Source organism: Struthio camelus, chromosome 16, assembly GCF_040807025.1.
Source record: "Struthio camelus isolate bStrCam1 chromosome 16, bStrCam1.hap1, whole genome shotgun sequence".
In the NCBI taxonomy this organism is placed as follows: domain Eukaryota; kingdom Metazoa; phylum Chordata; class Aves; order Struthioniformes; family Struthionidae; genus Struthio; species Struthio camelus.
This window is the reverse complement of record NC_090957.1, coordinates 17,570,329-17,598,093: the sequence shown is the minus strand read 5'-3', so window position 1 is coordinate 17,598,093 and position 27,765 is coordinate 17,570,329. Positions and strand designations below refer to the sequence as shown.

Sequence of the window (27,765 nt, the reverse complement as noted above, 5' to 3'; positions counted from 1 at the left end):
CTGCAAGTTGCCTAGTATAGGCTAAAGCACGCAGACTGAAGTAGCTGGAGGACATTGTAAATACAGAAGCCTTGTGTTTAACATTGTATAATTTTATGCGTGTTTTTATAGTTATAACTGTGTGTGAATTCACTTCCCTACTGAGCAAACAATTCCAGTACAGTTTTTTTATTTTAGTCTTGGGGATGAATAGTTTGAAGTGTTGAATGAGATTAAAAGCTAAAAATATTTTTTTGCAAGAGTAAGAACTACTTTTTTTTCTTGCTTTTCTCTTCAGAATGTTCCTGACTGTGTATTGTACTACTATTTGACCAAGAAAAATGAGAATTACAAAGCCCTTGTGCGAAGGAATTATGGTAAACGTAGAGGAAGAAACCAGGTAATTTAAGTTTGTGTCACTTGAATGTCATTATTTTATTGCTTCGTATTTACCGTGGTTTATAATATCCTTTATAGGAAACAAGTGTACTGTATGCATGAAGCGGGGGGAAAAAGGAAGAATAATTCTTTTTCCTTTACTGTGTTTTTGCCATTTTTAAATTTTAGGAGTAGGTTCTTGACATCAAGAGTGGTTTTGGTTAGTTTATTTTTAATTCTGTGGAGTATCTTCTTCCTTTGCACATTTGTGACTTTTAATATGGCAACTCATTTTATTTGAGAATCCTGCCATAGAGGTCAGAGCCGTCATTAAATCCTATGGTGGAGCCAGCAGAAATTAGGTAGAGGATGTGACTTGCAGTGGAAAAGATATAGTCACTTCATAACATCGGTGTTTGTCAAAAAGCAGAAATTAATGGTGGTCTTTATTTGGTGGTCAGGCTCAAAGTCAAACTGCAACTTAATAGCAAGAAGAAAGAGACTAATTTAATACATGCAAATTAAAAGTTCTGCTGATTCAGGAGTTCATTCAGAAGTTTTGAAAGTCTTTGAAAAGGAAAAGAACAGCATATTATGAGGAATAAATATGTTTGGGCTACCAGGGTCAATGTGGGAATCAGAAAACAAAATTTAAGAAACTCCTCTTTTTTTTTTTTTTTTTTTTTTTTAGAAAGTGAGAAGAGTGCTGTGTATTCACTGAATATATTTCTTGCTCTTCCCATTCTAATTTTTCCCTTGCATCTAACAGATGTTTAGGAAGTACTAGAAATATAATGAAAAATATGTCAGTAATTAGATTAGGAAAGAAAGTCATCTATTACATCTAGTACTCTGTTCATGTGCTTTATTTAAAGACCAAGCCTGCAGATATTTTGAATTCTGTATCTTTAAATTAACAGCTAGAGATAGGTGTAGATCCAATGTACTGAAGAAATATCCAGTACTTTGCTGGAGCTGAAGCTTGGTTGGGGATGGGAGGGTTCCTATCAAATTCAGGGTTTTAGAAATCTATTATTATGGAATAATTGCAAGTAAAAGACCTTAAAATCTGAAGAGTTGTGGGCAATCAGAATTAGTCATATCCTAGCAGTGATACTTGAAGTTAAGGCTTTGAGGTATTGTGACTGCACAAACCTGGATTAAACTGCAGAACAGTGACTTAAGTAGACATTAAATTTAAGATCTAGATATACTGCGTGAGTGGCAGTAAATATCTTGAATATATATCAAATAATAGGACTACTGTAAGTATTGGACAAAAGCAGGAAACTATATTTTTTAACATCAGTGATGGACTAACCTGCTTATTAAAGCAGTTATTGTAATAAAATATTGCAGGGCACAGTGTTTTTGTCACAAAGCATCTGATCCTTTCTGTGCCATGCCATTAACCCTTTTTAGAAACAAATTTTCCTCCTAATTCTTGCATATTTTGAAACACGTTGACATGTCAACGTTCATAATGCTTTTGGTCATTTTAAATTGGCACCTTGCCTCAAACACGTTTCTGAAATGAACAAGTGAATCCTCTTTCCTAATACTGTAAGTTTTGTGAGGGTCCAAGTAAATATGCTGTTTATAGAAAAGAAAATTACTGCAAACACTTCAGTTAACAAGTTGGTCCTGTTTACTAAGAATGGTCAGCACTTTGCGGTTCTACAGTGCTATTGTACTTAAGCCTTTTAAATTACGGTTTGATATCCTAAGGGAGGAGATCATGTCACAGAAGGCTTATTTCTCTCTGCCACACAAGTTATGGATTGCTTGGGAGGAGGTCATTTTCATTGTGCAAAGGATTTAGTTAGAGCGTCTACTCTGACGGATTGTTAACTACTGTAAGGGGAGAAAATACTTGAAACGTATCCCGTATTTTTGCCAGAAATCCTGTTTGGACCTTATAATAGAAAAAGTATATTGTTGTGTGACTATTGATGGCAAAAGATTCTGAATTAAACTATGGATGTACGACACATACTAAGAAGATGGAAATAAATGAGGCTTGTCCAAAATATGTAAACAATCACCATGAAAACAAAACACAGATAATGCTGCCATTGTAAGTGGCTTAGTTTCATGTTCCAGTATAAAATCAAATTGGCATGATCATAGTAAGTGTACTTGTGTTGAGCAATATCTTTGCCATATGGTGTTCTGCTGCAGCTGTTTTAAGAGGTGAGGAGACATAACTGCTGCTGAGCTGTAATAGGATGTAACTTCAGTTTTGAAGAATTCCAAAGATCATAACTGTGTATTTAAGTATCTTTGTGTCATTAAACTTTAGAATATCGGAACTGGTAGAATTCAAAATTTGCATGGACTTTTCGGTCCATAAGTTGTTTGAATCTTTTTCTCCTTGAATAACGCATGTAAATTAGAAAGATTTTAATTATAGCCTTGTACGCTGGTATATAGAATTGTGAAGTTAGCTAACTGTAAAAGGGAACAGAAGGTGCTCTGTCTGACTTTGTTACTGTTCCTGTGAATGCTGATTTATATGTAAATAACTGCAGATATGAGTTGTCCCTTCTGAAGCTGCAATGGTTGTTTGTTGGACTCAAATTAATTGTTCTTTGAATTTTAGCAAAGTTGGAGGTCTTAGTTGCTAGTTGTTGGTCCGTATTAAGTACTACAGCAGACCTCAGCTTTCTGTGTGATGAACAACTGCTAGAGTGACTTGTGCGCCCTGTGTCGAGGAGATGTGTGTGTGTCAGACTCCTACAGATCTGAGGAGTGTTAAAGTGTAGCTGCAAACTCAAGGGAAAAGCTCTGCGCATTCTAAATGTGGGACTGTTACCTTTCCTGTAAGTTTAAATTTAGTAATATTGAAGTTACAGGCAATTTAGTAACAAGGACTCATACAGTACCAAAATCCAATTTGTTTGTATTTCTCAGTTTATTAATGATTAATTAGCTACATGTGTAACAGATGCATCCAGCTAGTCATGAGGAACTTGGGCATGTTGAGCTGCCTTGCATGGCAGAGCTCTGATCTTATGGTTGCAGAATGTAGTTCATCCCTGCTCTCCCTCTTCCACCCCAGCTTTGTTTGAGGCTGCTATTTTTCCTGTCTCTGAGTAAGAACCTGAAACTTCCTCGCTGACTGGCAAACAAAATGTATAAGATTTATGATGTGCTGCTCCCAGGTGTTTATACCAATAACAGGTGCTTTGGCACAAAATCTTAATAGCTAATGTGTTTTTGGAAATTAGAAGGCCAGGAGGTAGAGTATTGCAGTGGAGAAGATATTAATCATGGTAATGATATCGAAATCCTTCAGAAAATTTTTTAGTCAGTACAACTTAACTTGAGCTCCAGTGGAGGCTTTTACTTTAAAGAACCTGGCCACTAGATTACAGGCATGTAAAGTTAAGTGGTGTAAGGTTTATTGCATTCTAGTAGCTTTTTGTCCTTAAGTAGGTCTATAAAGTACTTCTTATGAAATGCTGCATAAGCTCTTCCAGGATGCTCACAGAGGCAACTCAACTGTGTCTTACACCAAAAATGGCTCTTACTATGTTAAAAACTTGCTCTCCATTTTATTAGAAAGAAGCGTAGCTATAAGAGCAAACTGTGACTTTAAATTCTCAGCTGCTTGGAAGTGATATTCTAATAGTTTTGTCTAGTAGTTTCTTTGAAATGGTTTGTCTTACCTAAGTGGATCCTTGGACGTTACAAAAACCAAGACGTGCCTGCTACTGAGGCACAGGAATGGGCAGTTTAAAGGGTGACTGAAGGGCAAAACGCTCCCGGCAGCCATAGGAGGGACCTCCCAAACTACAGAGCACTGTCCCGCTAGTTGGGAGGGTTGTCGTTCTGGAGGTTTGGTGAGTAGATATCAGGAGTTTATGGAGCAAAGGAATTGCTTGTTGTGCATTACTTTCGCTATAGGTAATTCCCCCAAAACAAGTCCTTGAAACGTACAATCTATTGATTTAGATGAAGGGCTGAACAGTATTTGGGGGAGGGGGTTGGTTGGTTGTTTTTGATTGTAGGCTCTCTCTAAATAACATTTTGCACTGGAAATGAGGCAGCAAAGCGGCAGTCGGTAAGGGGCGCGCGTGCTGCCGCGCTCTCGGCGCGGACCGCTGCCTGCGGCCCGAGCGGCACCCCGGCGGCAGGTGGCACGGCGGCCCGGTGATGTTACTAGACAGAAATGTGCTGTGCTCCGTGCGGGCCAATCAAGGGGCGCTCGCTGCGGCTTACCTCGGGCGACCCCGGGAGATGAGACGCTCGCCTGGGAGCTGGGAACTCTTCTGCAGGCAGCTTAAGTGGCAGAATGACACAATTTCCTGGAATAAACATGTTGCTGGGTCAGGCAGCCTCTGCTAGAGAGCTGTGGTGTGGGTGCTGTTGTGGCTTGTGTCCTTTTGAATCTTATCCTGAATTAAAGCCCGTCCCCTTGCCTGGATAGTAAAAGTTTTAATCAACAGATGAATGTGCAGGTACGTCGCTGACTGAGGCTTCAACTGTTTTAAGGTTTGTGTTTAACCTGCCCTTGACCTATTTTGATCATGCATGTTAAATAAATTCCCTGCGGAAGAGAGAATCCTGCTGTTGACCCACTGGAGCGTTGAGTTAGCCAGGCGCAGAGAAGAGCGGATTCTCAGCAACTATTTTGCAGTTAGGTTATGTGTAAAACATAGGCTCTTTCTTTCCAAAAATTCAAAAACTTTTTCAGAAATGTGGTTTGTTTTAACTCCTTGCTTTTCAGGCCAATCTGTCTAGGACAATGGAAATAATTTAACTTGTCATGTCTTTCTGACATCTTGTTTGAATGAATTTTTGAGATAGCCAAGTAATGCCAGTATCTTAAAAGCTAATATTTTGCAGCAAGGTAATAGATGGCAGTTAGTGTTTGGGGCTTCCGCTCCAGTTCACGTTATTAAAATGTCAAAAACAAGTCCTTTTTATGACTATTTCCAGCCTCAGTTTTGTTAATGAAACAGTGACACCTGCTGCTACACTTACAGGAAGGATCCTCTCTTTAAAAAAAAAAAAAAAAAAAAAAAAAAAAAAAAAAGAGAGAGAGAGAGAAGCCTCTTTTGAGGACTTTTCCAGTGGACTGTAAAATCTGGGTTAATGCAGTCCTTAAACAATAATCTTCTAGACCTCTGTCCTTGTCCTTCCATGAATTGCCAAGTATGCTTTAGGCATTTATTTAAAAGGTAGCTTTACGTAAGAGTTACAAGTATTTTGCTTTTAAAGTTTTGCAGAGCCTAATGCCCAGTAAGGAACACCTCAGCCCTGCACACACGGCATCTGAGTGAACAGCATCTAGGTATTGCAGTGCTGAATGGATGGCTTGAATGGACTGAAGTTGCTCGTTTAACCCTTTGAAACCCCACCAGGGTGAACTCCTCCTGTGGCTGGTTCCCTCTCTTTGGCCATATCAGCCTCCCTTCCCTCTTTTACGTTCCTTAGTTTTTTTTTTTTTTTGAAAATGTATGTAGGGTAAAACTTAAACTACAATCATGTATTTAAAATAACTTCATGTATTTTTCAGAGAGGAGGTGGAGAGTTCTTCCTTCCTTCCCCTTCTTCCCTCCTCTCTGCACTCCTTTAGCAGGAGTTTGATAGCTGTAACCCAGTGTGCAGCATAAGGCTCCCCCCGCCTTATGTTGTATGGTGTCTAGCACGAAAGCTGGATTCCGCTGCGGCTCTTAGAAGATCACCGTATTACAGTTATTCTTGAGCGCGAATGGGCGTATTGAGTTAAGCTCTAGATGCGTAATGTGAGTTTGCTGGCTTGTGGGGCCCATCAGGAGAATTCATTCATTTGCCACTTGCTTCCTGTCAGGGTTCTGGGCATTTTGGGAGTGGGTGATGTGATTTACTTGGTGGCAGCCAACCGTTGCTTGTTATTTTAACCTAGAGAGGGAGAAAGTTGCAGGCAAGCTATGGCTATAGTAGAAATTCAGCAATGTTTGAAAGCATCAGATGCTTTGGTCGTGTGCAAATGAAACATTGTAAATGGCAGAAAGCAGTATTTAGGCACCTTTTCATGCTGAAGAAGGCTTATGGCCTGGGCCACAAAGTTGAGTGCTGCTGGATAAGAACAGCTTTTAGTCTGGATAATAAACAGTGACTGAACAGGTTCCAAAGTGGAAGTATCCCACACTAAGTCTAATAAATATTTACTATATGAGGTTCTATATTTTAAGGGCATTTTTTCCCCCTACTACATTTTCAGGGATGTGAATTATTTGTGTAATTAGTAGTTGCATGCATACGAATGCCAGAAGTATCTTTAGTATAGACTACAAAGCATCAGCTATATCGCCTATTTCACTCTGCCTTGCTGTCACCAGTACAGCTCAGAAAAGCAGTTTGGAAAGCTCAAGTCTACAAAGTGCTGGGAAGCAACACAGTAAGGGAGATGACAACATTAAAACTTATGGAAATATTTTCTATAGCCCCATCTGATAGTTCTTTCTTAATATACACTTTTTCTGTATCGGCACATGTAGTCTTTTCTTACAACATCGCACGATATTTGATTTGTCTGATGTTAGACTCCTAACAATGAGGTCAAACAGGCAATGTCAAGGGTAGTTTGGTTTTTGGTGTGGTAAGGAACAGTAAAAACAAGGCCACAAATTCTTCCTGTGACTTTGATAGATATCTTTCTTTTTTCCTTAGTTTTTTTTAGTAGCGCTAAGAGAGCAGCCTGTGTTCAGCAATAAGAGCAGGAGATCGTATCTTCTGGATAGTTTAAATCAAATTTAATTGCTTTCTAGAATGAATACCCTTGCATGTGATAGTTACCTAGATTGCTCTGAGGGAAAAGGAGTGAGAATCACTTAACAGGGAATATAAATGTGTAGTATTTTGTGCTGTCCTGTATAGCGTAAGAAAGGTGAATAGTAACTTCTTTATCTTTTGTTAGTACTTACATGCTTGTAAAGTTGTAATGTAATCTCAATAAAGATCACAGTAAAAGATTTTCTGAACTATAATTTTCCATAAAGTAATTGGAAGCCTAAATCTAAGAATGTTGTGACTCAGTTTTTTTGAATATTTATATTTCTTACTACTAATGACAGCCTTGGGAAGGTGGCTTAGATTTGGTCATAGTGTTCATGCTACAAGATCATCTGCTTCCCAGTTGTGAACTATCATGTTTCACTATTTTAAAACGGGCACTGTTAAAAATAAAATTTGAGAGGAGCGACACCATTACTACACAAGATGTTGATCAGACCTCGCTAAGCATTTTTAAAACTTTGCTGTTCATTTTCAAGCTTCATATTGCAGGAATCACTTACAATTAACGTAAAGGTATTCCATGTGGCATACAACAGCACAGATTTGTGAGCAGGGACGTGTGTGTGTGTGTATCACCCCTGTGCTCACTCTGCAGAAGAAACCTGTGCCTCCATGGGATTTATAAGACAAAATATAGTAGCTGAATAGGGCAGCTGACTGCAAGAAACATACGTGAGAATAAATTGAGAGGGACTGAGGATATACAGTCAATATATAGAAATTGAGTATTTTGCAGGAAAGGGGACGTTTGAAGTCTGGAAGATGCGCCTGGAAGATCATGTCATTATGATTTCAGGGTGCAGATAGGTGCCCCAGTTGCTGGCAGAGAGGTTTTACTGTTATGCTGACTGGTATGCAGTGCCTGTAACTTAAAATATTATCGGGTGGAGGGTAAGGTAGTATCAGTGTTTGGGCTGCTCTGAAGAAAAGTTGCTGCAGCTTTGTAGGATCGAGCTGTTATAATGTGTGTAAATACCATTTCGTTTCAGCAACAAATTGCTCGTCCTTCTCAAGAAGAAAAGGTAGAAGAAAAAGTAGAAGAGGAAAAAGCGGAAAAAACAGAGAAAAAAGAAGAGGAAAAGAAAGATGAAGAGGAAAAGGATGAGAAGGAGGAATCTAAGTAAGTACCTATACTGAAAATGCATTAATTCACTTTAGATTGCAGTAACTTTTTTGCAGTTCTTTGCAAAGATCAAGATGGAATTGGTGTTAGCCTGACAGTGAATCTTCACTAAAGATTATTCCTGTTTTGGTTGGTTCTTGTGCGTTAAATAGTTATTTGTTTGACATATCAATTTCCCTGTCTATCTGAACTAATCAGACTGGTGAAAAAGTCAGAGGACTTTATTAACATGTGACACTTCTTGTATCTTGCTGTTGGTGGGGATCTTTTTGATGTTTTGTCACAGTGTTTATATTTTCTTTGAAGCAGATAGTGTCGTGTATCTGTGTTATTCTCTAGCAACTCTAACTTTTGGGGGATAAGTGAACTCTGTTTCACTATGAAGTAGCCTTTTTTCTTCAAGTCAAAGCAGGAAGTACGACCTGATGCACAGTTTTTACATCCATTTTCAGGAATATCAGCCTTTAATGGCTCTCAGAATGCATCTGAATTGTTTTTTTAAAACTATTCTCAGAGAGAACACCAAAGAAAAGGACAAACCTGAGGTTGCACCAGAGGAAACAGAGGAGAGGGAGCAGGCCGCTCCTAGGGGCCGAAAAACTGCCAATAGTCAAGGTCGTCGTAAGGGCAGGATCACCAGATCAATGACAAATGAAGCTGCACAAGCAAATGCCGCTGCAGCTGCAGCCACAGAAGAACCACCGCCCCCTCTCCCCCCGCCACCAGAGCCTTGTGAGTAGCGTTTAGGGCACTTGGGGACCCATGTGGCAGTCGGGCACTTCACTGACATAAGGCTGTATTCTGCATGTGCAATGCACTTTGGGTTTTTTTTAATTTTACTTCTTTATTCTTAGGCCTGCTTATAATTCTTTGAGTGTTAGGTACTGTTAAACTTCTTGAATGTAACTAAATAGCATATGCCTAGTCAGAGGACTGTTAAAACCATGTAAGAAAAAGGCAATTGAGCCTTTCTGTGATAAATACTTTTTCTCTTAGTTTGCAGGGTTAATGATGGATCTGATTCAAATGCCTTTGACACAGATTTGACTTACAGGCTGTAGCTCACAGAGGTTATTGCTAAATAAGTAGGCCCAATATTTGAGTGCTTTGGGGAGTTTCGTAATCAGAAATAAATCCTAGCAATTTTTTTTGTTGTTGTTGTTTCTGCGTCAGATGGCAAGGAATTTCTTTGAAGTAAAAATGGTACTTTCTTGGCATGTCTGATCAGAAAATACTGTATACTATCTCTAGCTGCATTTCTAAGAGGGCTGACATAATCTGTGGTGGTGCAGAAACACAAGCAAACAGAATCCCTTGTGGTTAGTAAATAATTATCCATGAGAGCATGGGATTTTTTTTTCTCCTGTAGTGCTGTGCTGTGGCAAAATCTGTTACTCTTAACACTTCAGCTGGGGAGTTGCAGGCAGAGACTCTTCTAGAGTTTGTAACAACTGTCTTGTTGCTCAGACATTCTGCACATCCCAAACCATATAGGATGTTCATTTAACTGTAAACATCAGAGACTGCAGTACATGCTTTAGTTGTGTGGATATGGCTTCCCCTGCCCCAGCTGCTAGGCTAAGGCAATAATAACTTTTGGTTTTAGTTTTTCTCTGTGTGTGTGTATGTGTACATAGCTTTTTATTTGTTTGTTTTAACAGTTTTTGTAGGATTTTTTTGGAAAATTCAGAATATTGATGTGATGGATCAGATACTTTAGAGTATTCTGTTTGTATTGCTTAGTGCTTGAAATGGAAGCAAGTTTGATCTTGCTTATACCTAACATGTGCTTTTGAAGAGTTCATGTTGCATGCTGTGCATAATGGCAGATCAATGAAAAGTAAATGGAGGTTTCTGGAGGTTTCCTGGAAGAGCCAAGTCCGTTGCAGCTTAATGCCATTTAGAAATTTGAACAGAATGATATCAAATCCGGAGAAGGGAATGAAAAGTGTATTGCATTGAATCATAGTTAGTTTCCTGTTTCTTTTTACTTACAATTCTTTTTTTGCTTGTTGGTTTTTGTTTTTCTCTATTTATCCAGAGGATTATAGGAGACTCAATGAACATAAGAAAAATAGATTTCTTGGTATCCCCTAATCAATAAATAGCCATTTCAGTCTTTTCCACTGTAGTCAATGAAATCTGATGGGACTAGCTCATACCATGTTGGACTGTATACTTCTTTTCTTTTAGTTTGAATTCCTTTTTCCCATAATACTCTGTTCTCCTTGCACAACACTATGACATCTGTTCAATGCATTGCAACAGTATGGATGCATTTACAATAGGAAACGGGAAAAAACTCAGAAAAAATCTCTCGAGACCCCTCACAATACTTATTTTTAAGTGATCATGTGTATTAGTGACTCGGAAAATGAGCAAAATAGAACTAGGAGAAAAGTGCAGACCTTCTTTGAGGAAGTCCTCGATAATTGTGAACTATATTTAAAAACAGTGTCTTTATTTTTGAATCTTGAAATGTGTTTGAAAACTGATTTAATTATCTGCCTCATAGGGTGAAGGTTAAATTAGAGCTGAGAATCAGTTTTTGCCTCTTCAGACCCTGCTGAAGTCAGTACACTAAAAATTTATTACTAGAAGGCCAAATATATGGATATGCTTGCGATTGTAGAAGAACACATAGAAAAGGATGGATCACATGGAGGAGAAAAAGGGCACAACTGGCATGCGCTGATGTTTCACGTGCTGTTTTTGGTGGTTGATAGTACTTATTGGCAGTTTAAATACAATTTTAATGGTAAATAATCTTAATTACTTGCAAGTCTGTCTTGGCAGATATTTAATCGTCACACAGCTTTGTGTAGGCAGAACAGTTGAACACTTTGCTCTGCTGAGAATGTGATGGCTCCTACTTTCTCTTGATTTAGTTTAATGGAAGCTGATGGCTTCCCGCTCTCAGAAGCAGCTTTCCAAAGTGACTTGAACAAGCCTCAATGTAAATAGATTAAAAGAGTATGGGATGCATGACTCTTGCTGTAAGAGTGACTCCTGGTCTTTTCTCTGATGGGAGTCATTGTTTCTCTCTCAGCTTCTGCAGAGCCTGTGGAGACTTCTCGCTGGACAGAAGAAGAAATGGAAGTTGCTAAGAAAGGTAAATATTGTAAAGCTATTGATTTACTACTAAATACTTGTTAGTCTTTGCAGCACTACATTGAATTACTAGTGTGAAATTTGTTGTTTTTTTTTTTAAGAAGCAATTATCTTCAGCAGACAAAATCAGTTTTTTGAGACTTGTAGTGATTTTATTCCTGTGGGCTACCTAGAAATATTTGATGTTTGTATTTGACCCACAGAAATCTGTGAAACAGACATGAAGGTGTGTGTTTCATTTGTAAATTTTCAAAGTAATATTTTTCTAAGTTACAAAAAATCCTTTTGTGTAAGACACATTCTCTTCACAGAAAAGTCTGTGTATTTTACAACTTTTCTAATCATTTGGCAGATATTTTCATCTTTGATTTTTATGCATAAAAATCAATCTTTTAGCAATCAACATATTAACAACAGCAAATAAATAAGTTTGAACGCCACATAAACAGACATTCAGGTAGGAACAGCTTTTTTCTATCCAATAAGTAGTAGTCAAATACATTCTCACAATGAGAATCCTCTTAAGGACAGCACTATTTTTACTTAACATTACATTACTTTTGTATCTGACAGACCCTTCCCAGAGGTATTATTTTTCCATTTGTTTGATTTGGATAGCTGAATTATTTATCAAAAAAAATTCTTTTATGTTCAAACAGGTTTAGTGGAACATGGGCGAAACTGGGCGGCTATTGCCAAAATGGTTGGGACAAAAAGTGAAGCTCAGTGTAAGAACTTCTACTTCAACTATAAAAGGAGACACAATCTGGACAGTCTCCTTCAACAGCACAAACAGAAGGTAAGTTCAGCGGTTTTTGAATATTTGAGGGTGCAACTTGAGATCCCTCTGAAGTCTTTCATCACAGTTTACTAAAACTATTTCACAATCACCACTTGTTTCCTTTTCTACTTGTTTTTGTGTTACAACATAAACATCCTAGAAGATGCTGCTGATATTTGCTGACCTGTGGCACTAGTCACTTCATGCTTTAAAATGCAGTAGAAAATTTTCTATCTGCACACTCAAGCCTGAACAGAGCTTTGGAAACCATACTTCTTATCAGCGCATCAGCAGCTATAGAAGTTCTGGTCATCACTGTGGAACAGTTACTTTTAAATATGCCCTGTGTCACGTAATAAGCGCTAACCGTACAAAACGGAGCAAGAGAGTTGGTGAAAGGCCAAGAACTGAAAATTTCGGGGCATCTAAAGTAGAATGTTAAGGGTTGCAATTCCCCAAACTGCAGTGCTGACCTGGCCTTGTTCCATGCCAAAATGAAGAGTGCTGGTCTCTGTTCTTGCACTAGTCCTGTTTTTCCCACCAATATGTCTTGACAGTGTCATTTGTATGCAAACTTATTGGCAATTTTTGGTCAGAAGCAGCAAAACCTGGTCTGCAGTTGAAATGGTGTCCCCATGTGAATGAATCTCTGCTAAACAGAGATATCTGCCTTTCAGTTTGATCGGAAATTGAGAAATGGGAATACATATAAAGGGAATACTTGGAAATTTGCAGTACAATGTAAATGTCATGTCTTTATCAGTCTTCTCGAAGGCCCCGTGAGGAGCGAGATGTATCACAATGTGAGAGCGTAGCTTCGACTGTGTCAGCTCAGGAGGATGAAGACATTGAAGCATCTAACGAAGAAGAGAATCCAGAAGACAGCGAAGGTAACTTCTCTGGGAAGGAAATTTCTGTTTGCATTGAGGGGCTTGTTTTTGATTTAGGCCAATTATATGATCAGAAAGCTATATTCTACTTCATAACATAATGTTTGAACAATATGTTTCAGTAGTGTTTTAGCAACTGGAGCTCGTTTCACTGGGGATAACTGAAGGGGAAAAAGAATTTGGTATTGAGCTAAGATGTTATCGCTTAATGTTTTGAGATGCTTCAATTATGCTATCTTCTAGAGGCTGAACAGACAGCACGTGGTTAAAAAAAATTGTCCATGTTTGAAACAAGCTGAATCATAGATATGTAATCTTTGCTAGTTAACAGTCTCAGTAAAGCTTCAGACAGGCAAATTCAATTTTTTAATTTGTTGGCTGCAACTGCTAATAATTACAGGTACTCAGCAGTGGATCTATTTTGGCTATCCTTCTATGGAGGTGTAAGCAGTAGAATTCATAAAAAATGAATCAGAGTATAGCTAAGTTTCTCAAGCTGCAGCTGTGTGTAATTCAGTCCAATTTGTCATGGATGACTCTGAATGGAGAAAAAGTCTTATTTCTGAAAGAAAGAATGCCTTAAGTTTGAAGATATGCTGTATCTAAACACAGCTTGCCATTGATGCAGTTCTAAGCAATGAAGATTGGTATCTTTAGAGTAAGACTTCTGAATATAACCTCCAAGTTCTATGCAGTCATTGCTTTTCATAAATGTTTTTTATTTATGTAAAAGCTATTTATAATATAATGGAATTAATGACATAGGATAAAAAGAGGAGAAAGATTAAGCTTCATCTTGAATCAGCGCAAATTATTCTTAAAGCTGACTTGCAATTCTTGCTGTAAGTTAACTATTCTAGTCTACCTCCTTTGTTTTCTTGAAAATGTCTCCTTTGCTCTGTGAAAGGTGTAAGCAGCGTCGACAACTGGATGCCAATTATAGAAGGGTATTGATTTTGCAGTGAAGAACCTATGTGTAGCATATTTATTATCTAAAATTAAGATGGAATTGGAAAGAAGGTTTTCTGCAAAATGCAGTAAATACGCACTCAGAGCCGGCATACAAAAGGTGACAGATTCCAATGTAAAATCAGTGTTTTGTCACTTCTGCCAATGATGCCTCTGAAATATGTTCACTTAAGTCATTCAAGTTGTGCCTTAGCCACTGTGAATGTTGACCTTATTCTTGTAAGAGAACTGCATCAAGACATGGAAGTACCAAGTCTCTGGCATAAGCATGGGAGTTTACCTGTCTGGCTCTTTATAAGGTCAGAGCTAAATGCGTAATTTTATTTCTGTAATTCCTGTCTTCCTCCTTAACCTGTATCTGCTGATTAGCATTACCCTCCTTTTGTAAGTCAGTTCTTAAGGGTCTTGTGTTATTGGGGTAGCTGGCAAATATTTAATTATTCTAAAACACAAAAAACACTAGTTGATCAAAGCCTCATTGGGTCACATTAATATTGAACGTTTATGCTCAAGCTGTTTTGTTTTATTCTATTTTTAGGTGCTGAAAATAGTTCTGATACAGAGAGTGCTCCATCTCCTTCTCCAGCAGAACCTGCTAAACCAAGTGAAGAAACTCCATCTGAGAGTGCTGCTTCGAAGATAACCACTGAGTCAACAGCAGAACAGGAATCTACCATTAAACCAGCAACCAGCACATCTCCTTCCTTAACAGCCCAAAGTGTATCAACTGCTGAAAGTCAGAACCCTGAGCCACAGGTTAAAGAAGAAATAAATAACGAAGCAGAAGAGCCTATGGAGGTTGACGGTAGAAGCCATTCAGTTGAAGCTAAGCCTGTACTTAATCTTCCAGTGCATACCAAAGCAGAACCTGTAGAGACTGAAATGAGGCTACCAGAGAATATTCAAGTGAAAATAGAGAGTGATACCAAAGAGAGGGATTTGGAGAAGTCCAAGGAAAAGTCAGAACCTGAGGAAATGGACTTCAGCCTGGCACAACAGGTTAATATAGCAAGACAAGAATCGCACTCAGATAATGATTCAAGTGCCACCTGTAGTGCTGATGAGGAAGTAGATGGAGAACCTGACAGACAAGGGTAAGTGCAATTGTTCAGTGTTTCAAAATTTCCATCTTTAAAAAATCTATTTAAAAAGTGTTGTTACTCAACAGTGATTAAAAATTACATTCAGTAGCAATGCTTCTGTTAGGAGCTTCTATTAGGGGAAGGAACCTCTAAAAAATCTTTGAAGTGCAGCAGAGGGAAATGTTGACTTTAAAATTCTGATGAAAAGCCAGAAGGTGGCTCTTCTAAGGCAGAATAAGGCAAAATTCTGTGGCAATAGACTGATTGGGTAGGTAGCAAACTAGCACAACTCCCTGAAAAGCTAGACAGTGAAGGAAATCAAGCCATTTGGGATCTGTTCAGAGAATGGGAATCTTGTTAAACGATTCTCTGGGAAGGATAGTAGCTAACTGAAACAATGAAGATTTGCCAAAGCATGAAGGGAGTCCACATGCTCCTGGCATGAGTTTCCACGGTAAGTCAGTCGGTGGTACTTCTGGTGATGGGGGAAACTGTTGCTGCTGCAGGATTTTCTGGCACACAGCTACTTAAAAAAATCAGTGACCTACTCGGGGAAAAAAAAATCAAGGTAGTAACTCAGGGAGTTTTATAAACTCCCCCATCAACCCACTAAGAGAATTAACAGTGATCATGTAACTGGATCCGTGCTGAAGTTCTTTGGTTTGGTTTGGGTAGTTGATTGCTTTTGCACAATGGTTTAGTACAAAGCTACACATTCAGAAGTAGATTTGGAATATTCTTTATGACGCGACTGGTTAGTGTGGGAGAGTACATGGGCTTTCCGTTCTCTTTAGTGGAAACGTTTGAATGCAGAGATTGAATTGTTTTAATTGATTCTTGTTCTCACAAACTCAGTTTAGTAGAATGCTTCCAAACTCCCTGAATTTGGCAGGAAAAAACTTCCTGAATAAATCTTTTAGTAGGAAATGATGCTTGTTTATAAACAAGTCAAACAGCATAAAATACTGACGCTTTAGTTATCTTTTCATATTTCATATTTATTTGCTTATATCGCCTCTAGAGTCCTGGACCGCAGTTATTGCCACTGAGCTATATTGTATCAATGGGTAGAGCTGACTCTATCCTAAGACTAATGATAGTGTAATGGAAATATTTCTCACTCTTACCAGTCTGTCTACAAATTATCAGGCTAGTATCCTGAGAAATGGATGACCTCTTTCTTCAAAGCATATATAGCGTCTAGTTCCTGGACACTTTGCCTTGAACAGTGTGGAGAACCCACGTGAGCATGTAGTCCTTTAAATGGACAACGCTGCATGTCCATGGAACTTTTTTACTTTTGGGGAAAGGCTGATATCACTGATGATATGTGAAATCTTTTAGTGACTGGTTCTGTTGCTGTGAGTCCTGTGTAACCATAGTATAGCACCAGAGTCACTGCCCCCTCCCTCCCAGTGGTCTTAATATACACACAGTACCAAGGATAGATGTTAAATGTCAAAAGTATCCAGTATCATTGTTCTGCATGCACTCTTTTGAAAAGTGTGGTTGACTGTTTCTGCGCTCTCTTGCCTCTTCAGGCATCTTCTCTCTACTTCACAAATATAAGAGCCCTCTATGTGAAAAGTCTGTTATATACTACTGTTTATATTTCTCCTATATAGTAAATATATCTTGGGCTTCCCATCTGTGTGTTTTGTTTTTTTTTTCAAAGTATTTTTTGTAGAGAAGGTTACACTCTTGCAGTACTGTGCATATAGAAACTGCATACTTAAATGTTTGATTTTGGAGATTTTTTAACGCTCTTTTGGTATTTCTATATATGTTAAGGTATTGCAGTATCTGTGCCTATTCTACTGGATATGCTGTGGAAGAAAACATGACATGGCTTTGATATTCCAGCTATTTGTGCAGTGTGTTAGTTATGTTGTTGTTTCGAAGCTGAAAGAGGCATACTTTTGCTTTTAAGTTTATCAAGATGATGTTTAACCTTGGTCTCTTTTGGTTGTGTTTTTCCCTTCCATCTATCTCTTTTTCCAGAATCTTCAGTAGGGAGTCAAAGCCTTCATTGTTAAACCCCACTGGATCAATACTGGTATCATCCACGATAAAGCAAGGGCAGATGGACCTGCAACAACTTCACCATCGAGCTGCTGTCATACCACCTATGGTATGGGATGTTTTAGAGGATGTTTGAAGGAGCATCTTTTGTCTGTAGAGTTAGTTTTATGCAGCACAAAAGCAGCAAAAATCATAAAGCAAATGAAGAAACTTATTTGCTTTATTGCCCTACTTTTGAGGGGGAGTAAGTGGAGCACAAATAAATATACAAGAAGCAACTTTAAAACAGGTGCATAACACTTGAAATAAACATAGAGAGACCACACTCTCTTTCAATGGAGGCATTCAACAAAAGACAGTTACTTTAGTAAACATGTGTATTGATGTACCCGGTGCTAACACCTTCCCCTCCTTGTAGGTTTCTTGCAGTCCATGTACCGTACCTGTTGGAACACCAGTGAGTGGTTATGCACTCTATCAACGGCACATTAAAGCGATGCATGAGTCAGCGTTGCTGGAAGAGCAACGCCAGAGGCAAGAGCAGCTGGATACGGAGTATCGAAGTTCTGCAAGCCCATGTGGCACTTCCAAAAGTCCTAACATTGAGTGGGAAGGTAGGTGGTTATTTTGCATCTGTCAAGAAAGAACCCTGGATTTTGTATCTACGTGTTACACTGTCTGCCTCATTTTAAAATGAAGGATTTTAGTGTACTGTTGATTAGTTATTGCTCTCTGATGGCACTTGATTGGAGAAACTGATCTACTATAATAAATCCTGCTGCAATTACAGTGCCAGGGAACTGAAAGAACTACCTTGTAAACCCCTTAGGTAAGGCAGAACAACTGGCTCCATTTGGGCTAAATCCGAAGAAGAGGCAGTTGTTTCTACAAAGGAATAATTCAGTAAGATTAGGTATGCAGGTAAGAGGATCCACATAGTTGAGTGCTCTGAGGGAGCCCTTTTTCAGAGCTTAAGCTGAATATGGGGTAGAGTTCCTGAAGTTGTATGAGCGCAGGTAAGAGGACTGTTTAACTGCAGTGGTGTACTTGCGCATTGAGCCCTGGAGTAGAGCGCAAAAAGATTCTGAAACGGTCATACCATAGTCCATCTGACCACAAAAGGTCTACGTGAAAAGTTCTGCTCCTGGGAACATGATGGTTGGTTGCATTTGTATAAACAGGTGCTCCTTGGAGGCAGGGTTGGAACTGAACTCTGGGTTATGACCTTTGCTGAATGTGGCTGTTAGTGTGATCTGTGGTAGAGAACAAGGCTAAAACTGTTGTTTGCAAAACCTGTCTGAGTGACTAAGTAAGCACTTGCCTGTTACCGCTGTTGGCTGCAGGAAAGTGACTCAGATGGACAAGACATTACATCGCTTAAATTTCTGCCTAAGAACCAGAAGATACATCTATTGTCTTTCACTAGACATTCATCTTCCTCTCTTTCTGTGTATATTGGCCATGCTTTCATTCTTTGAACTGAAATTATTTTCGTTCCATAAACAGCTTACAAATTACAGCTTTTTAAGATTACGATTTTGTCGCTTAAAAAAAGGCATCCTATGGGAATCCATAGTTCTGAGTGGGAAAGGGTAGTAACTGTTACCTCCAAATACCCAACTTTCTTTACTAGAAAAGAGATACTGTCATAGATGCATAGTTCTGCATTCTTAGATTTTTTACATCCTCATATGTTGTTTCTGTTGTCTCCACAGCATTAGCAACACAAGCTGTCACGTTCTTGGAAACTTTAGTATTCTGTACTTAACAAGCATAACGATTTTAAATGATGCTATGAAAATTCTACATCTAAATTAATTTTACCTTGGTAAAATTAATTTAACATTCCAGTCTTCTGCCTGTTTAAAATAATAAAAAGGGAGCTTATGGATTTGTGTATATGGGTTTTTGTCTGTTTATTTTTAGTTTTTTGGGTTTTTTAAGACTGCATTTTCTTGAAATTTGCGCCTTTAGGTGGAAAGTCTGGGATTGCCTAAAAATACCATTTAACTGAATACTAGCTGCCAATGCCAAGAGTTATTCAGGATTATATTATGAAGTGTGAGAAAGTTCTAGGGTGAAGTGTCTGCCAGCAAAAGTCAAGGTTATTAGGGAAGCAAGCAGAGAGGGAGGAATAACGTGGTTAATGTAAATGCTTTCTATGAGCCTGGGTATCTATGAGCCTGAAAACTGGAAGAGGCTGAGTTGTCATCAGATCTTTAGAACAGCTGCTTCCTTAGATCTATTGTGCATATGAAACCTTTCCACACCAGTGTTATATGCAGGAGAGAGCCTACAGTCTGTTTAAAACTCTTGCATTGCATACATCAGACTATTCATATACAGTGCATATGTTGAGGGGCATCTGGTTGGACTGCAGGAACTGTTGCTGAACTGACTTATGACAGCCTACAAAATAATTCATAAGAAGATAGAGACTAAGTTAAGCAGTACCTTAATATACTACTTTTTAATGACTTTTGGAAAACAACTTTATACAATCTGTAACTGGTCTAAAAAGAGCAATCTTTGCCGAGGTTAGTTGTTCCAGAATAATCAGGTCTGTCTGCGTGTTAACTTTAAAATAAATGTCTGAATGTGGAGTAACCAGAAGACTAACAAGGCTAAACACGCTTGCTTTCTATTGGCAGCATTGAATGCTAGAGAAAGCTGGGAAGCTGGCATGGGAATTGCTATGCTCGTGCTTTAGTATGCAAAACCATTTATTCCTTTTGTTCAGAAAGAGCCCGTCTCCTGGCTTTCGAATTTTTAGTTGCTTCAGTGCTGAGTTGGTTATTTGAATGTAATTCTTTCCTTTTCTGGTCTAAATATATCGTAATTGAAACATAAGGTCCTGATGAATGCATTGATGTTGGAATAGGTGCCTTTTGTTACGATTCTGTTGTAGACTGAACCTTTTGACGCTAATTTCTAATCTAGGGTTTGTTCTTTCTGATAACTTTCGTAGGAAAACCAGTGGCCTACATGCCTTATGCTGAGGTCAAGCGAGCAATAGAACAGGAAGTACAAGCGCAGAATACAGCAGCAAGGTCAGCATCACCATACAGGCTATCTCCAAGAGAAGTCAATAAAGCCTCTCCCCAGCCTGATATGAACGCAGCTCGCTACAGTGTTCCCCCAGGTAAATATTTTGTTACGTATCATTGTGATTAGTAGTCTCTCTCTGGAAGCTGGACCTCTGTGGCTTCCTTTAGTATCAAATTATTTTCTAAATGCTTTCTGCGCTAATGAAAGAAGAAAACATTGTTTTCTGTGTGTGCCTGTAAATAGGTACTAGGTACTCAGCTGTATTTTCTAATTCCAATGAGGTTGTCTTTTTGGGTTTTTTGTTGTTGTTTTTTTTGTTACTATTGCACCAGCTGACTAACATGTATTTTATCAGCCAAACAGGATGAGCTGAAATGTGTTAGACTGGCAGAGGAACAAAGTCATCAAGAGTTGTTTCAGCTTAACATAATTGCTGTCATATTCATAGGTGGCCTCTCTTACGAAGGGGAGTGTTAACAGAAAGAGAGAGCTGCTACTATATTTGAAAGTAGTTTCTGATTATAATTGCTTAGTATTGCAGTTGGACATTTTATAAAACAGCACAAAATTAACTGGAAAATCTTAATTCTGCAACTTGCATTATTGCCTTTCACTTCAGAGTAGTCATGCTAGGAGAAGACAAAATCAGAGAAGTTTAGATTAAATAAAACACGATTGAGTCAAATATGAAGAATAAGAATGTTTTTAAAAAACAGAAAAACACAAAAAAACTTGAATGTACCCTTGATCAGTATGTTAAAAGCCTAGTTTTTAGAGTTTGCAATTCTATGGTGTAGATTTTGCTGTTTCTTTTTGTACCTTGACACAAGGTTAGATGTTCTCCATTTAGTTTCTAAGCGTAATACATGTTTGGACACAGTGAACTTCAGAGTTGTAAATACAACTATATAGGTACTGGGTATTGTGGGGATGCTGTTGGAAACGGTCATATGAACCTGCTATTTTTGTTTTTCTTGTCTATATATTGACTAGTATCAGCTGTTCAGCTGATACTTCAGCTAATGACTAACCGAAACAGATTGTAATGTTTAATATGCTTTTTTTTTTTTCCCTCAAAGTTCTCCAGCCGGCTCCTCACCAAGTAATAACCAATATACCTGAAGGAGTCCGCCTTCCAACGACCAGACCCACCAGACCGCCACCACCACTCATTCCATCTTCCAAAACAAGTGTGCCATCAGAAAAACCTTCCTTCATCATGGGAGGCTCAATCTCACAAGTAAGATAATATATTCTTGGAGGAGCTGTGTTTACATTGGTTTTCTGCCCTTTCATCAACCTTCAACATCATGTACTCAGTGATAAGTTTACGATATTAACATCTAAGAGCTCTATGTGCCTCCTCTCAAAAGTCCAGGAATTACAGGTGCCTTACAGAAGAGAACAAGTTGCAGTCATTTACATGTAATAGCATGTTGAGGATGTTCAGTTGAGATGAACTGTATCTCTGAACTAATAGCGATATTAGACTCCTGGTGTTCTGTGCTTTGATACTCTGCAATGGTGCTACCGTAGCTTTTTAAGATAGGATCATAGTAGATTTATTACTCTCCTTTAAAAATACATGTAAATCTTAATTCCAGAAACGAGATTTAACATAATACACTTGTTGTTTCAGGGAACACCTGGCACTTATTTAACATCCCATAGTCAAGCTTCCTACACCCAAGAAGCAGCAAAGCCATCAGTGGGTTCTATATCTCTTGGGCTGCCAAGGCAGCAGGAGTCAGCCAAATCTGGTAGGAAAACAAAAGCTGACACAAGCATTTTATATAGACTATTTAATGACTCATAATTAAGGAAACAACAAAAAAAAACACTTTTTTTTTTCTGTGTAGCTTCCTTGCCCTACATCAAGCAAGAAGAATTCTCTCCTAGAAGTCAGAATTCCCAGCCTGAGGGACTCCTGGTCAGGGCACAACATGAAGGTGTGGTTCGAGGTAAGGTCATATTGATTAAGTAACAAGCTTCGTCAGAGCCTGATGAGAATGAGAGAATTGGCTTCTGTAGCCCAAACTACTAAACTGTCATTTTAAAGCATTAAATGGTCAATCTGCTCCTTCTTTTCTGAGGCATGTGTACACCATGTATTTGTAACTAGCTCCTCCTATCTGCATGTTTAGTTAAAAACATGTGTTTGTTTCAAGGCATGCTAAATTCAAAATTTGATTGTCCACTAGAGTATACACAGAGCAATACACATGAAATGTACAAATCAAAAGAAAGGAAACTAAATACCACAGATTCTGTTTCACATGTTATCTGTGAAGGACAAAGCTAAAAGAGGAAATGGCTTAACTGCCTCAAATGTACACTGTTTAAAAAAAAAAAAAGTTAGTTTTCCCTGTACTTTAGTATAAAATAACAGTTCTCGTTATAGAGAGTTCTTAATTATTTCAGTTAGAGTAGTGTGGTTTTGTGTGATGTGTAGGGTTGTGGGTGGTTTTTTGGTTTTTTTATGCTCTGATTTTTTTCAGGATGTCTTTATTTCAAACAGGAACCGCAACAATACAGGAAGGAAGTATAACACGAGGAACTCCAACCAATAAAGTTTCTGTTGAGACCATTCCCTCTTTGAGAGGCTCCATTACTCAGGTATTTTTTCCCTCTTACTGAGAAGGTTGTAGCAAACCAGCATATTTAAACTATTGCTGTGAACATATTTACATCTCTAAAAAAGTAAAAAAGGTACTGATAAAAAAGTAACTTTTTGAACACTTTTTTTTTTTTTAAACAAACCATGAAAAATGTCATTTGAGATCACTGAGTAGGAACTGCCTCAAAAAAGAAGATTTAAATACAGTCCAGTAATCAAATCCTACTATCACTGAAGTCAGTGTTGCCAGGATTTCATCTTGACATATCTGAGTCTTTAAATTTCATAACTAGAATTACTGTAGCCTTTAGTATACCTGACTAAAGGCTTAGGAGCAGCTTCTGTGAAAATAGTATCACACCTGAGTGCAAAAACTAAAATAAATCGTAACCAGTCTTGCACAGATGCTGCTTAAAGCCCAAAAGGTAAATTAAGCCCTTTTGTCCCATCATCTTTTAAATATTACTATTTTCATTGGCCTCTAGACTCTAGTTACAGAGAGAGTAGTAGGAGCAATTCTCCTCTTAGCGGGGAAGTTTCATGATTTTGGGGAGAGACAACCTAATGACTTTGTAAAGTAATGTGGTATATGCAGTCCACTCCAAAAATGGTATGATAGGGTAAATGTACAAAAGTATTTTGTGACCTGGAACTTCCTGTTCTTCTTCCTGAAGTATTTTTACAAGATGACAATAAATTGTTTACTACTCAATTTACTAAGAGTTAAGTTAAATCTCTAATAATAGAGGCAGAAGTTTAAGCCATACTGCTTGATAAATTGTTTGATTTTTCTAGAGCTAAAATCTAGATTTATTTTTTCTTCTCTGCTCCCTGTTCTGTTGTGTAAGTACACATATTCTGAATTCTATTTGACTGATTTAAATGCAGGGTACACCAGCTCTGTCCCAGTCTGGCATAGCAGCTGATGCATTATTGAAAGGAACTATCACCCGACTAGCTACAGAAGACAGCAGCCCCGAAAAGTGCCGAGAGGAAGCTGCAGCCAAAGGCCATGTTATTTATGAAGGCAAAAGTGGGCATATTTTGTCTTACGATAGTGAGTATTTATATATTCTACCTGATCAAAGTCAAGATCACAGTGTGTTTTGCTTATAAAATCTGTAGCTGAAGTATATCTTCCTCCAAGTGGATAGGTATAAACCTCGCTCACTGGGGTGCAGTCTGGGGGAAGCGTTGACCTGCATGTGTTTTTTGAGGGGTTGGGAATTAAAATGATACCGAAATTGTGCCTGTGATCTGATGCATTTCCTGTACTGTTTGGCTGAAATACGGCTGGTAACCTGTTTAACCTGTGCCATCCATTTCCAATTTGTCCAGGAATATTTTTGTTTTGAAGGTTATGGAAACACTTAAATGCTCTACATAAAAATCGAATTAAATGTGTCCTTTAACTCTGAACTTCAGTACAAATACTGATAAATAAGTAACTTTTTGAACAAATGTTTTTTTAACAAACCATGAAAAATGTCCTTTGAGATTTAATGTTTCAGTACTATATTGAAGCTGTGTTGTTAAGGTGTTAGTATTTTCTGGCCCCATTAAAAATGTATTGCTCACTTTTCTTTTTCTCTGTCCTCCACTAATTGTCCACATTGTCTAACCACATTCGTATAAACTTTAGCAGCTATTAAAAATGTTCGTGAAGGAACAAGGAGTCCAAGAACTGCTCATGAAATTGGTTTAAAGAGAAGTTATGATACAATGGAAGGAAATATAAAACAAGGAATGTCAATGCGGGAGTCTCCAGTGTCTGCACCACTGGAAGGTAAAACTGCTGCTTCTAAGATGTTGTGTACTCTAGTAAAACCTTTTGCATTGATGCAAGAGAATCTAGATCAGTTTTCTAGGGCAGACTGAAAGAGAAATTAGATTTAAATGTTATGTTGCTAATCAAATCCATGTAATAACTGCTGCAATAAAAGCAGGCTGGAGATATTACTGGAGTAGATACTGGTTTTCGTATTTCTTTTGGTAGAGTGTGTTCCTGTAATTGCAGGTAATTCAACTAGCAGTTATAAAACACGTCAGCCCTACTGATAGGAGTAACTGACTCTTCACAATCCCAACTGGTTGTCGTAGGGCTCCAACAACACTGCTTCTTACTTGCGTGGACTCCATGGGCACACCCATTCAGTTAAATATTTGCTTCTCGACTATGGCAGAGTAATGTCAGAATCAATTGGTGTGATCCTGTGCGTTCATGTAAGCAATCGCTTAAATTATGCCAAGCAGAAGGCTTGCACTGCTGCCATATCCTGCTTTGTCCCGCTTCAGGGCATCCCTAGTGTTATTTCAATTTAATATGCTGTAATCAAACTAAGAATGGAAAGGTCAAGTCAGGCCATTAAGCAACTTTCTGAATGTCTTTTAAAAATACAAATATCGAGTAAATATTTCTTGCTTAAATTCTCTCTGGAGTCTGTAGGAGAGATTCTTGTTCCTAAAGAGCACTTTGTCCCATCTCTGGTTAGCTCTGAAAGGCTATTTCATGTACATCTTCATCAGATGGAACGGTATGGTTTGGAGAGGTTTCTAGACTGTATATAGAAATTCAGCGCTACCTGTAAGTTCCTGATGCATTTGGTACATTTTCTGGCTTGTTTGACATACAAGAACCTGCTCTAATACAGCATACCAGTGTCTCATCACTGACACGTTTTTCCTCCACAGACTGTGGAAAATTATGCGTTCTTTGGGGTTTGATTTAGATTATTAATGTGGTCTGTAAATTCAGCTTTTTTCAGGTGATTCAGTCTTAATTTTGATCAAGTTGGTGATGGTGAGGTGTACTTTCAGTTGGGTTTTTTTTTGTTCTCTTTCCCATCAATAAATACTTTTTAAATATATGTATACATACATATATATATGTATGTATGTGTGTGTGTATGTATATATGTATGTATGTATATCTACACCTTTCAAGGAAACTGAAGTGGGGTTTTGGGGAAGCAATGACTGCCTCTGGGAGAAGATTTAAGCTTAATTTTAAAAATATAAGAATATCCTGTGTTTTGTAAACGTGTTAAAACCCTGCAGCAAAGTGATGAGGTGAATACTTGAACTGAAAGGGATTTTGTTTGTTCTTTGGATTTTTTCGCAGGATGGTCTTTCTAACATGTTAATGCAGTGTCTAGCATACTGTGACTAGGCCCTTTTGGCACTAATATGATATAGATGGGATCTAATGTATGTAAGAAGGAGCACCTTTTTTGAACACTTGTTCTTTAATTTTCTAAATCATGTTCATTTAATTTTAGGTTTAATATGCCGTGCACTACCTAGGGGCAGCCCGCATGCTGAACTGAAAGAGAGAACAGTGTTATCTGGTTCTATAATGCAAGGTAAAGTTTTGCTAGTTTAGAAGGCAGGTATTTACTACATCCCAGCGATCAGGATTTCTAAAACTTAAAGCTATTGCTATCAATGCTAGCTGCGTTAAAGGTGGAGCCTATTAGATTTGTTTTCAGAGCCTAAATTTTCTGTCAGGAACTTTCTGATATGCTACATATGAAGTTCATGCGTAGACATTTTTTTTTTTTCCTTTTGCAAAATAGGTCTTTGTTAATATGAATACTTGGTAATTAGCACCTTTTTTAAAAATTAATACTTAACAATTTCTGAGATGTATGTTATTGCCTTTATTTCAGCATCTGAAGTAACTTGTGATCCGTTCAGTAGCTTGAATATTTGTTCAGTATTATTTTCATGATTTTTCTTTTAATTTTCAGAGTTTTCCAAATATATTTGCCTATGGCATATCAAAGTTCCAGTAGTGTGACATGTAGTTAGTTATTCTGTTTATGAAAAAGAGACATAGTGATGATTAATACCAATGATATGACTCTTTCTTTCTTTCTATAACAGGCACACCAAGAGCAACAGCTGAAAGTTTTGAAGAAGGCCTGAAATATCCTAAACAGATTAAGAGAGAGTCACCTCCCATAAGGACATTTGAAGGAGCCATTACTAAGGGGAAGCCATATGATGGAGTTACTACTATAAAAGAAATGGGTCGTTCCATCCATGAAATCCCAAGACAGGACCTAATGAGCCAAGAAAGTCGCAAAACTCCTGAAATGGTGCAGACGACCAGGCCAATCATAGAAGGCTCCATATCTCAGGTAGACATACAAAGTAGGACTGGGCAGTTGCTTGAAAATTCAGTAGTGAATCAATTTAGGATAATTTGAATAATCAGAAAGGTTGGAGAATTTTTTGTTTGTTTTGTTTTTATGTAGAAAACTACCCACTTGTAAAGCTTAAAATATTTTCTGCTTGTTAGAAAAACCCTGACACTGCACGTGCAGGGGACACCCTTGCAAGCAAGTGTAGGAGAGCTGACAAATAACGATGGCTAAGATCCAGTTGTATAATGCACTGTAGTATTAGAAAATGTAATAGAAGCAATGAACTGTAGTGAAAACAAAATGATTTCTTAGCAGCAGTGGAACACTGGCAGGGTTACCTTACCTGATCTTTCTCACCTTTGCAGGGTACACCCATAAAATATGAAAGCAACTCTGGCCAGTCCACAATCAAACACAATGTAAAATCTTTAATCACTGGACCAAGCAAGCTACCCCGTGGAATGCCGCAGCTGGAAATGGTGCCAGAAAACGTGAAGGTGGTGGAGCGAGGAAAATATGAAGATGTGAAGACCGGGGATGCAGTACGTTCCCGTCACACGTCAGTAGTCAGCTCTGGTCCCTCTGTTCTCAGGTCAACTCTTCATGAAACTCCCAAATCACAACTGAGCCCTGGGATTTATGATGATACCAATGCACGAAGGACACCTGTGAACTATCAAAGTCCAATGTCCAGAAGTTCACCTATGATGAATAGAGTTAGTGAAGGTATGTTATCCCTGTCTGGCGTAAGATAAGGACTTTGAATAATTTCATTTTAAATTTATTTTTAAACTATTTTCTGTAACCTGTGCTCAATTTCTGCTCAATTTG

General features: G+C 38.2%; 1 protein-coding gene across 8 annotated transcripts in view; it reads left to right on the top strand.

The window, feature by feature from the left end:
* NCOR1 (nuclear receptor corepressor 1) overlaps positions 1-27,765 on the top strand; it is a 76,942-nt gene that overhangs the window by 32,281 nt on the left and 16,896 nt on the right. For 6 of the 8 annotated variants that reach the window (XM_068910422.1, XM_068910423.1, XM_068910418.1 and 3 more), the window contains 19 exons: positions 278-379; positions 8,133-8,263; positions 8,781-8,998; positions 11,316-11,378; positions 12,037-12,176; positions 12,922-13,048; positions 14,556-15,111; positions 17,101-17,230; positions 17,540-17,735; positions 20,090-20,263; positions 21,249-21,409; positions 21,809-21,929; positions 22,029-22,130; positions 22,688-22,785; positions 23,675-23,843; positions 24,429-24,572; positions 26,065-26,148; positions 26,672-26,928; positions 27,300-27,660. In XM_068910422.1, coding sequence (XP_068766523.1) covers positions 278-379; positions 8,133-8,263; positions 8,781-8,998; positions 11,316-11,378; positions 12,037-12,176; positions 12,922-13,048; positions 14,556-15,111; positions 17,101-17,230; positions 17,540-17,735; positions 20,090-20,263; positions 21,249-21,409; positions 21,809-21,929; positions 22,029-22,130; positions 22,688-22,785; positions 23,675-23,843; positions 24,429-24,572; positions 26,065-26,148; positions 26,672-26,928; positions 27,300-27,660 — 3,334 coding nt within the window. The remainder of the gene's footprint in view (positions 1-277; positions 380-8,132; positions 8,264-8,780; positions 8,999-11,315; positions 11,379-12,036; positions 12,177-12,921; positions 13,049-14,555; positions 15,112-17,100; positions 17,231-17,539; positions 17,736-20,089; positions 20,264-21,248; positions 21,410-21,808; positions 21,930-22,028; positions 22,131-22,687; positions 22,786-23,674; positions 23,844-24,428; positions 24,573-26,064; positions 26,149-26,671; positions 26,929-27,299; positions 27,661-27,765) is intronic. The other 2 variants (XM_068910424.1, XM_068910421.1) reach the window with 1 other exon arrangement.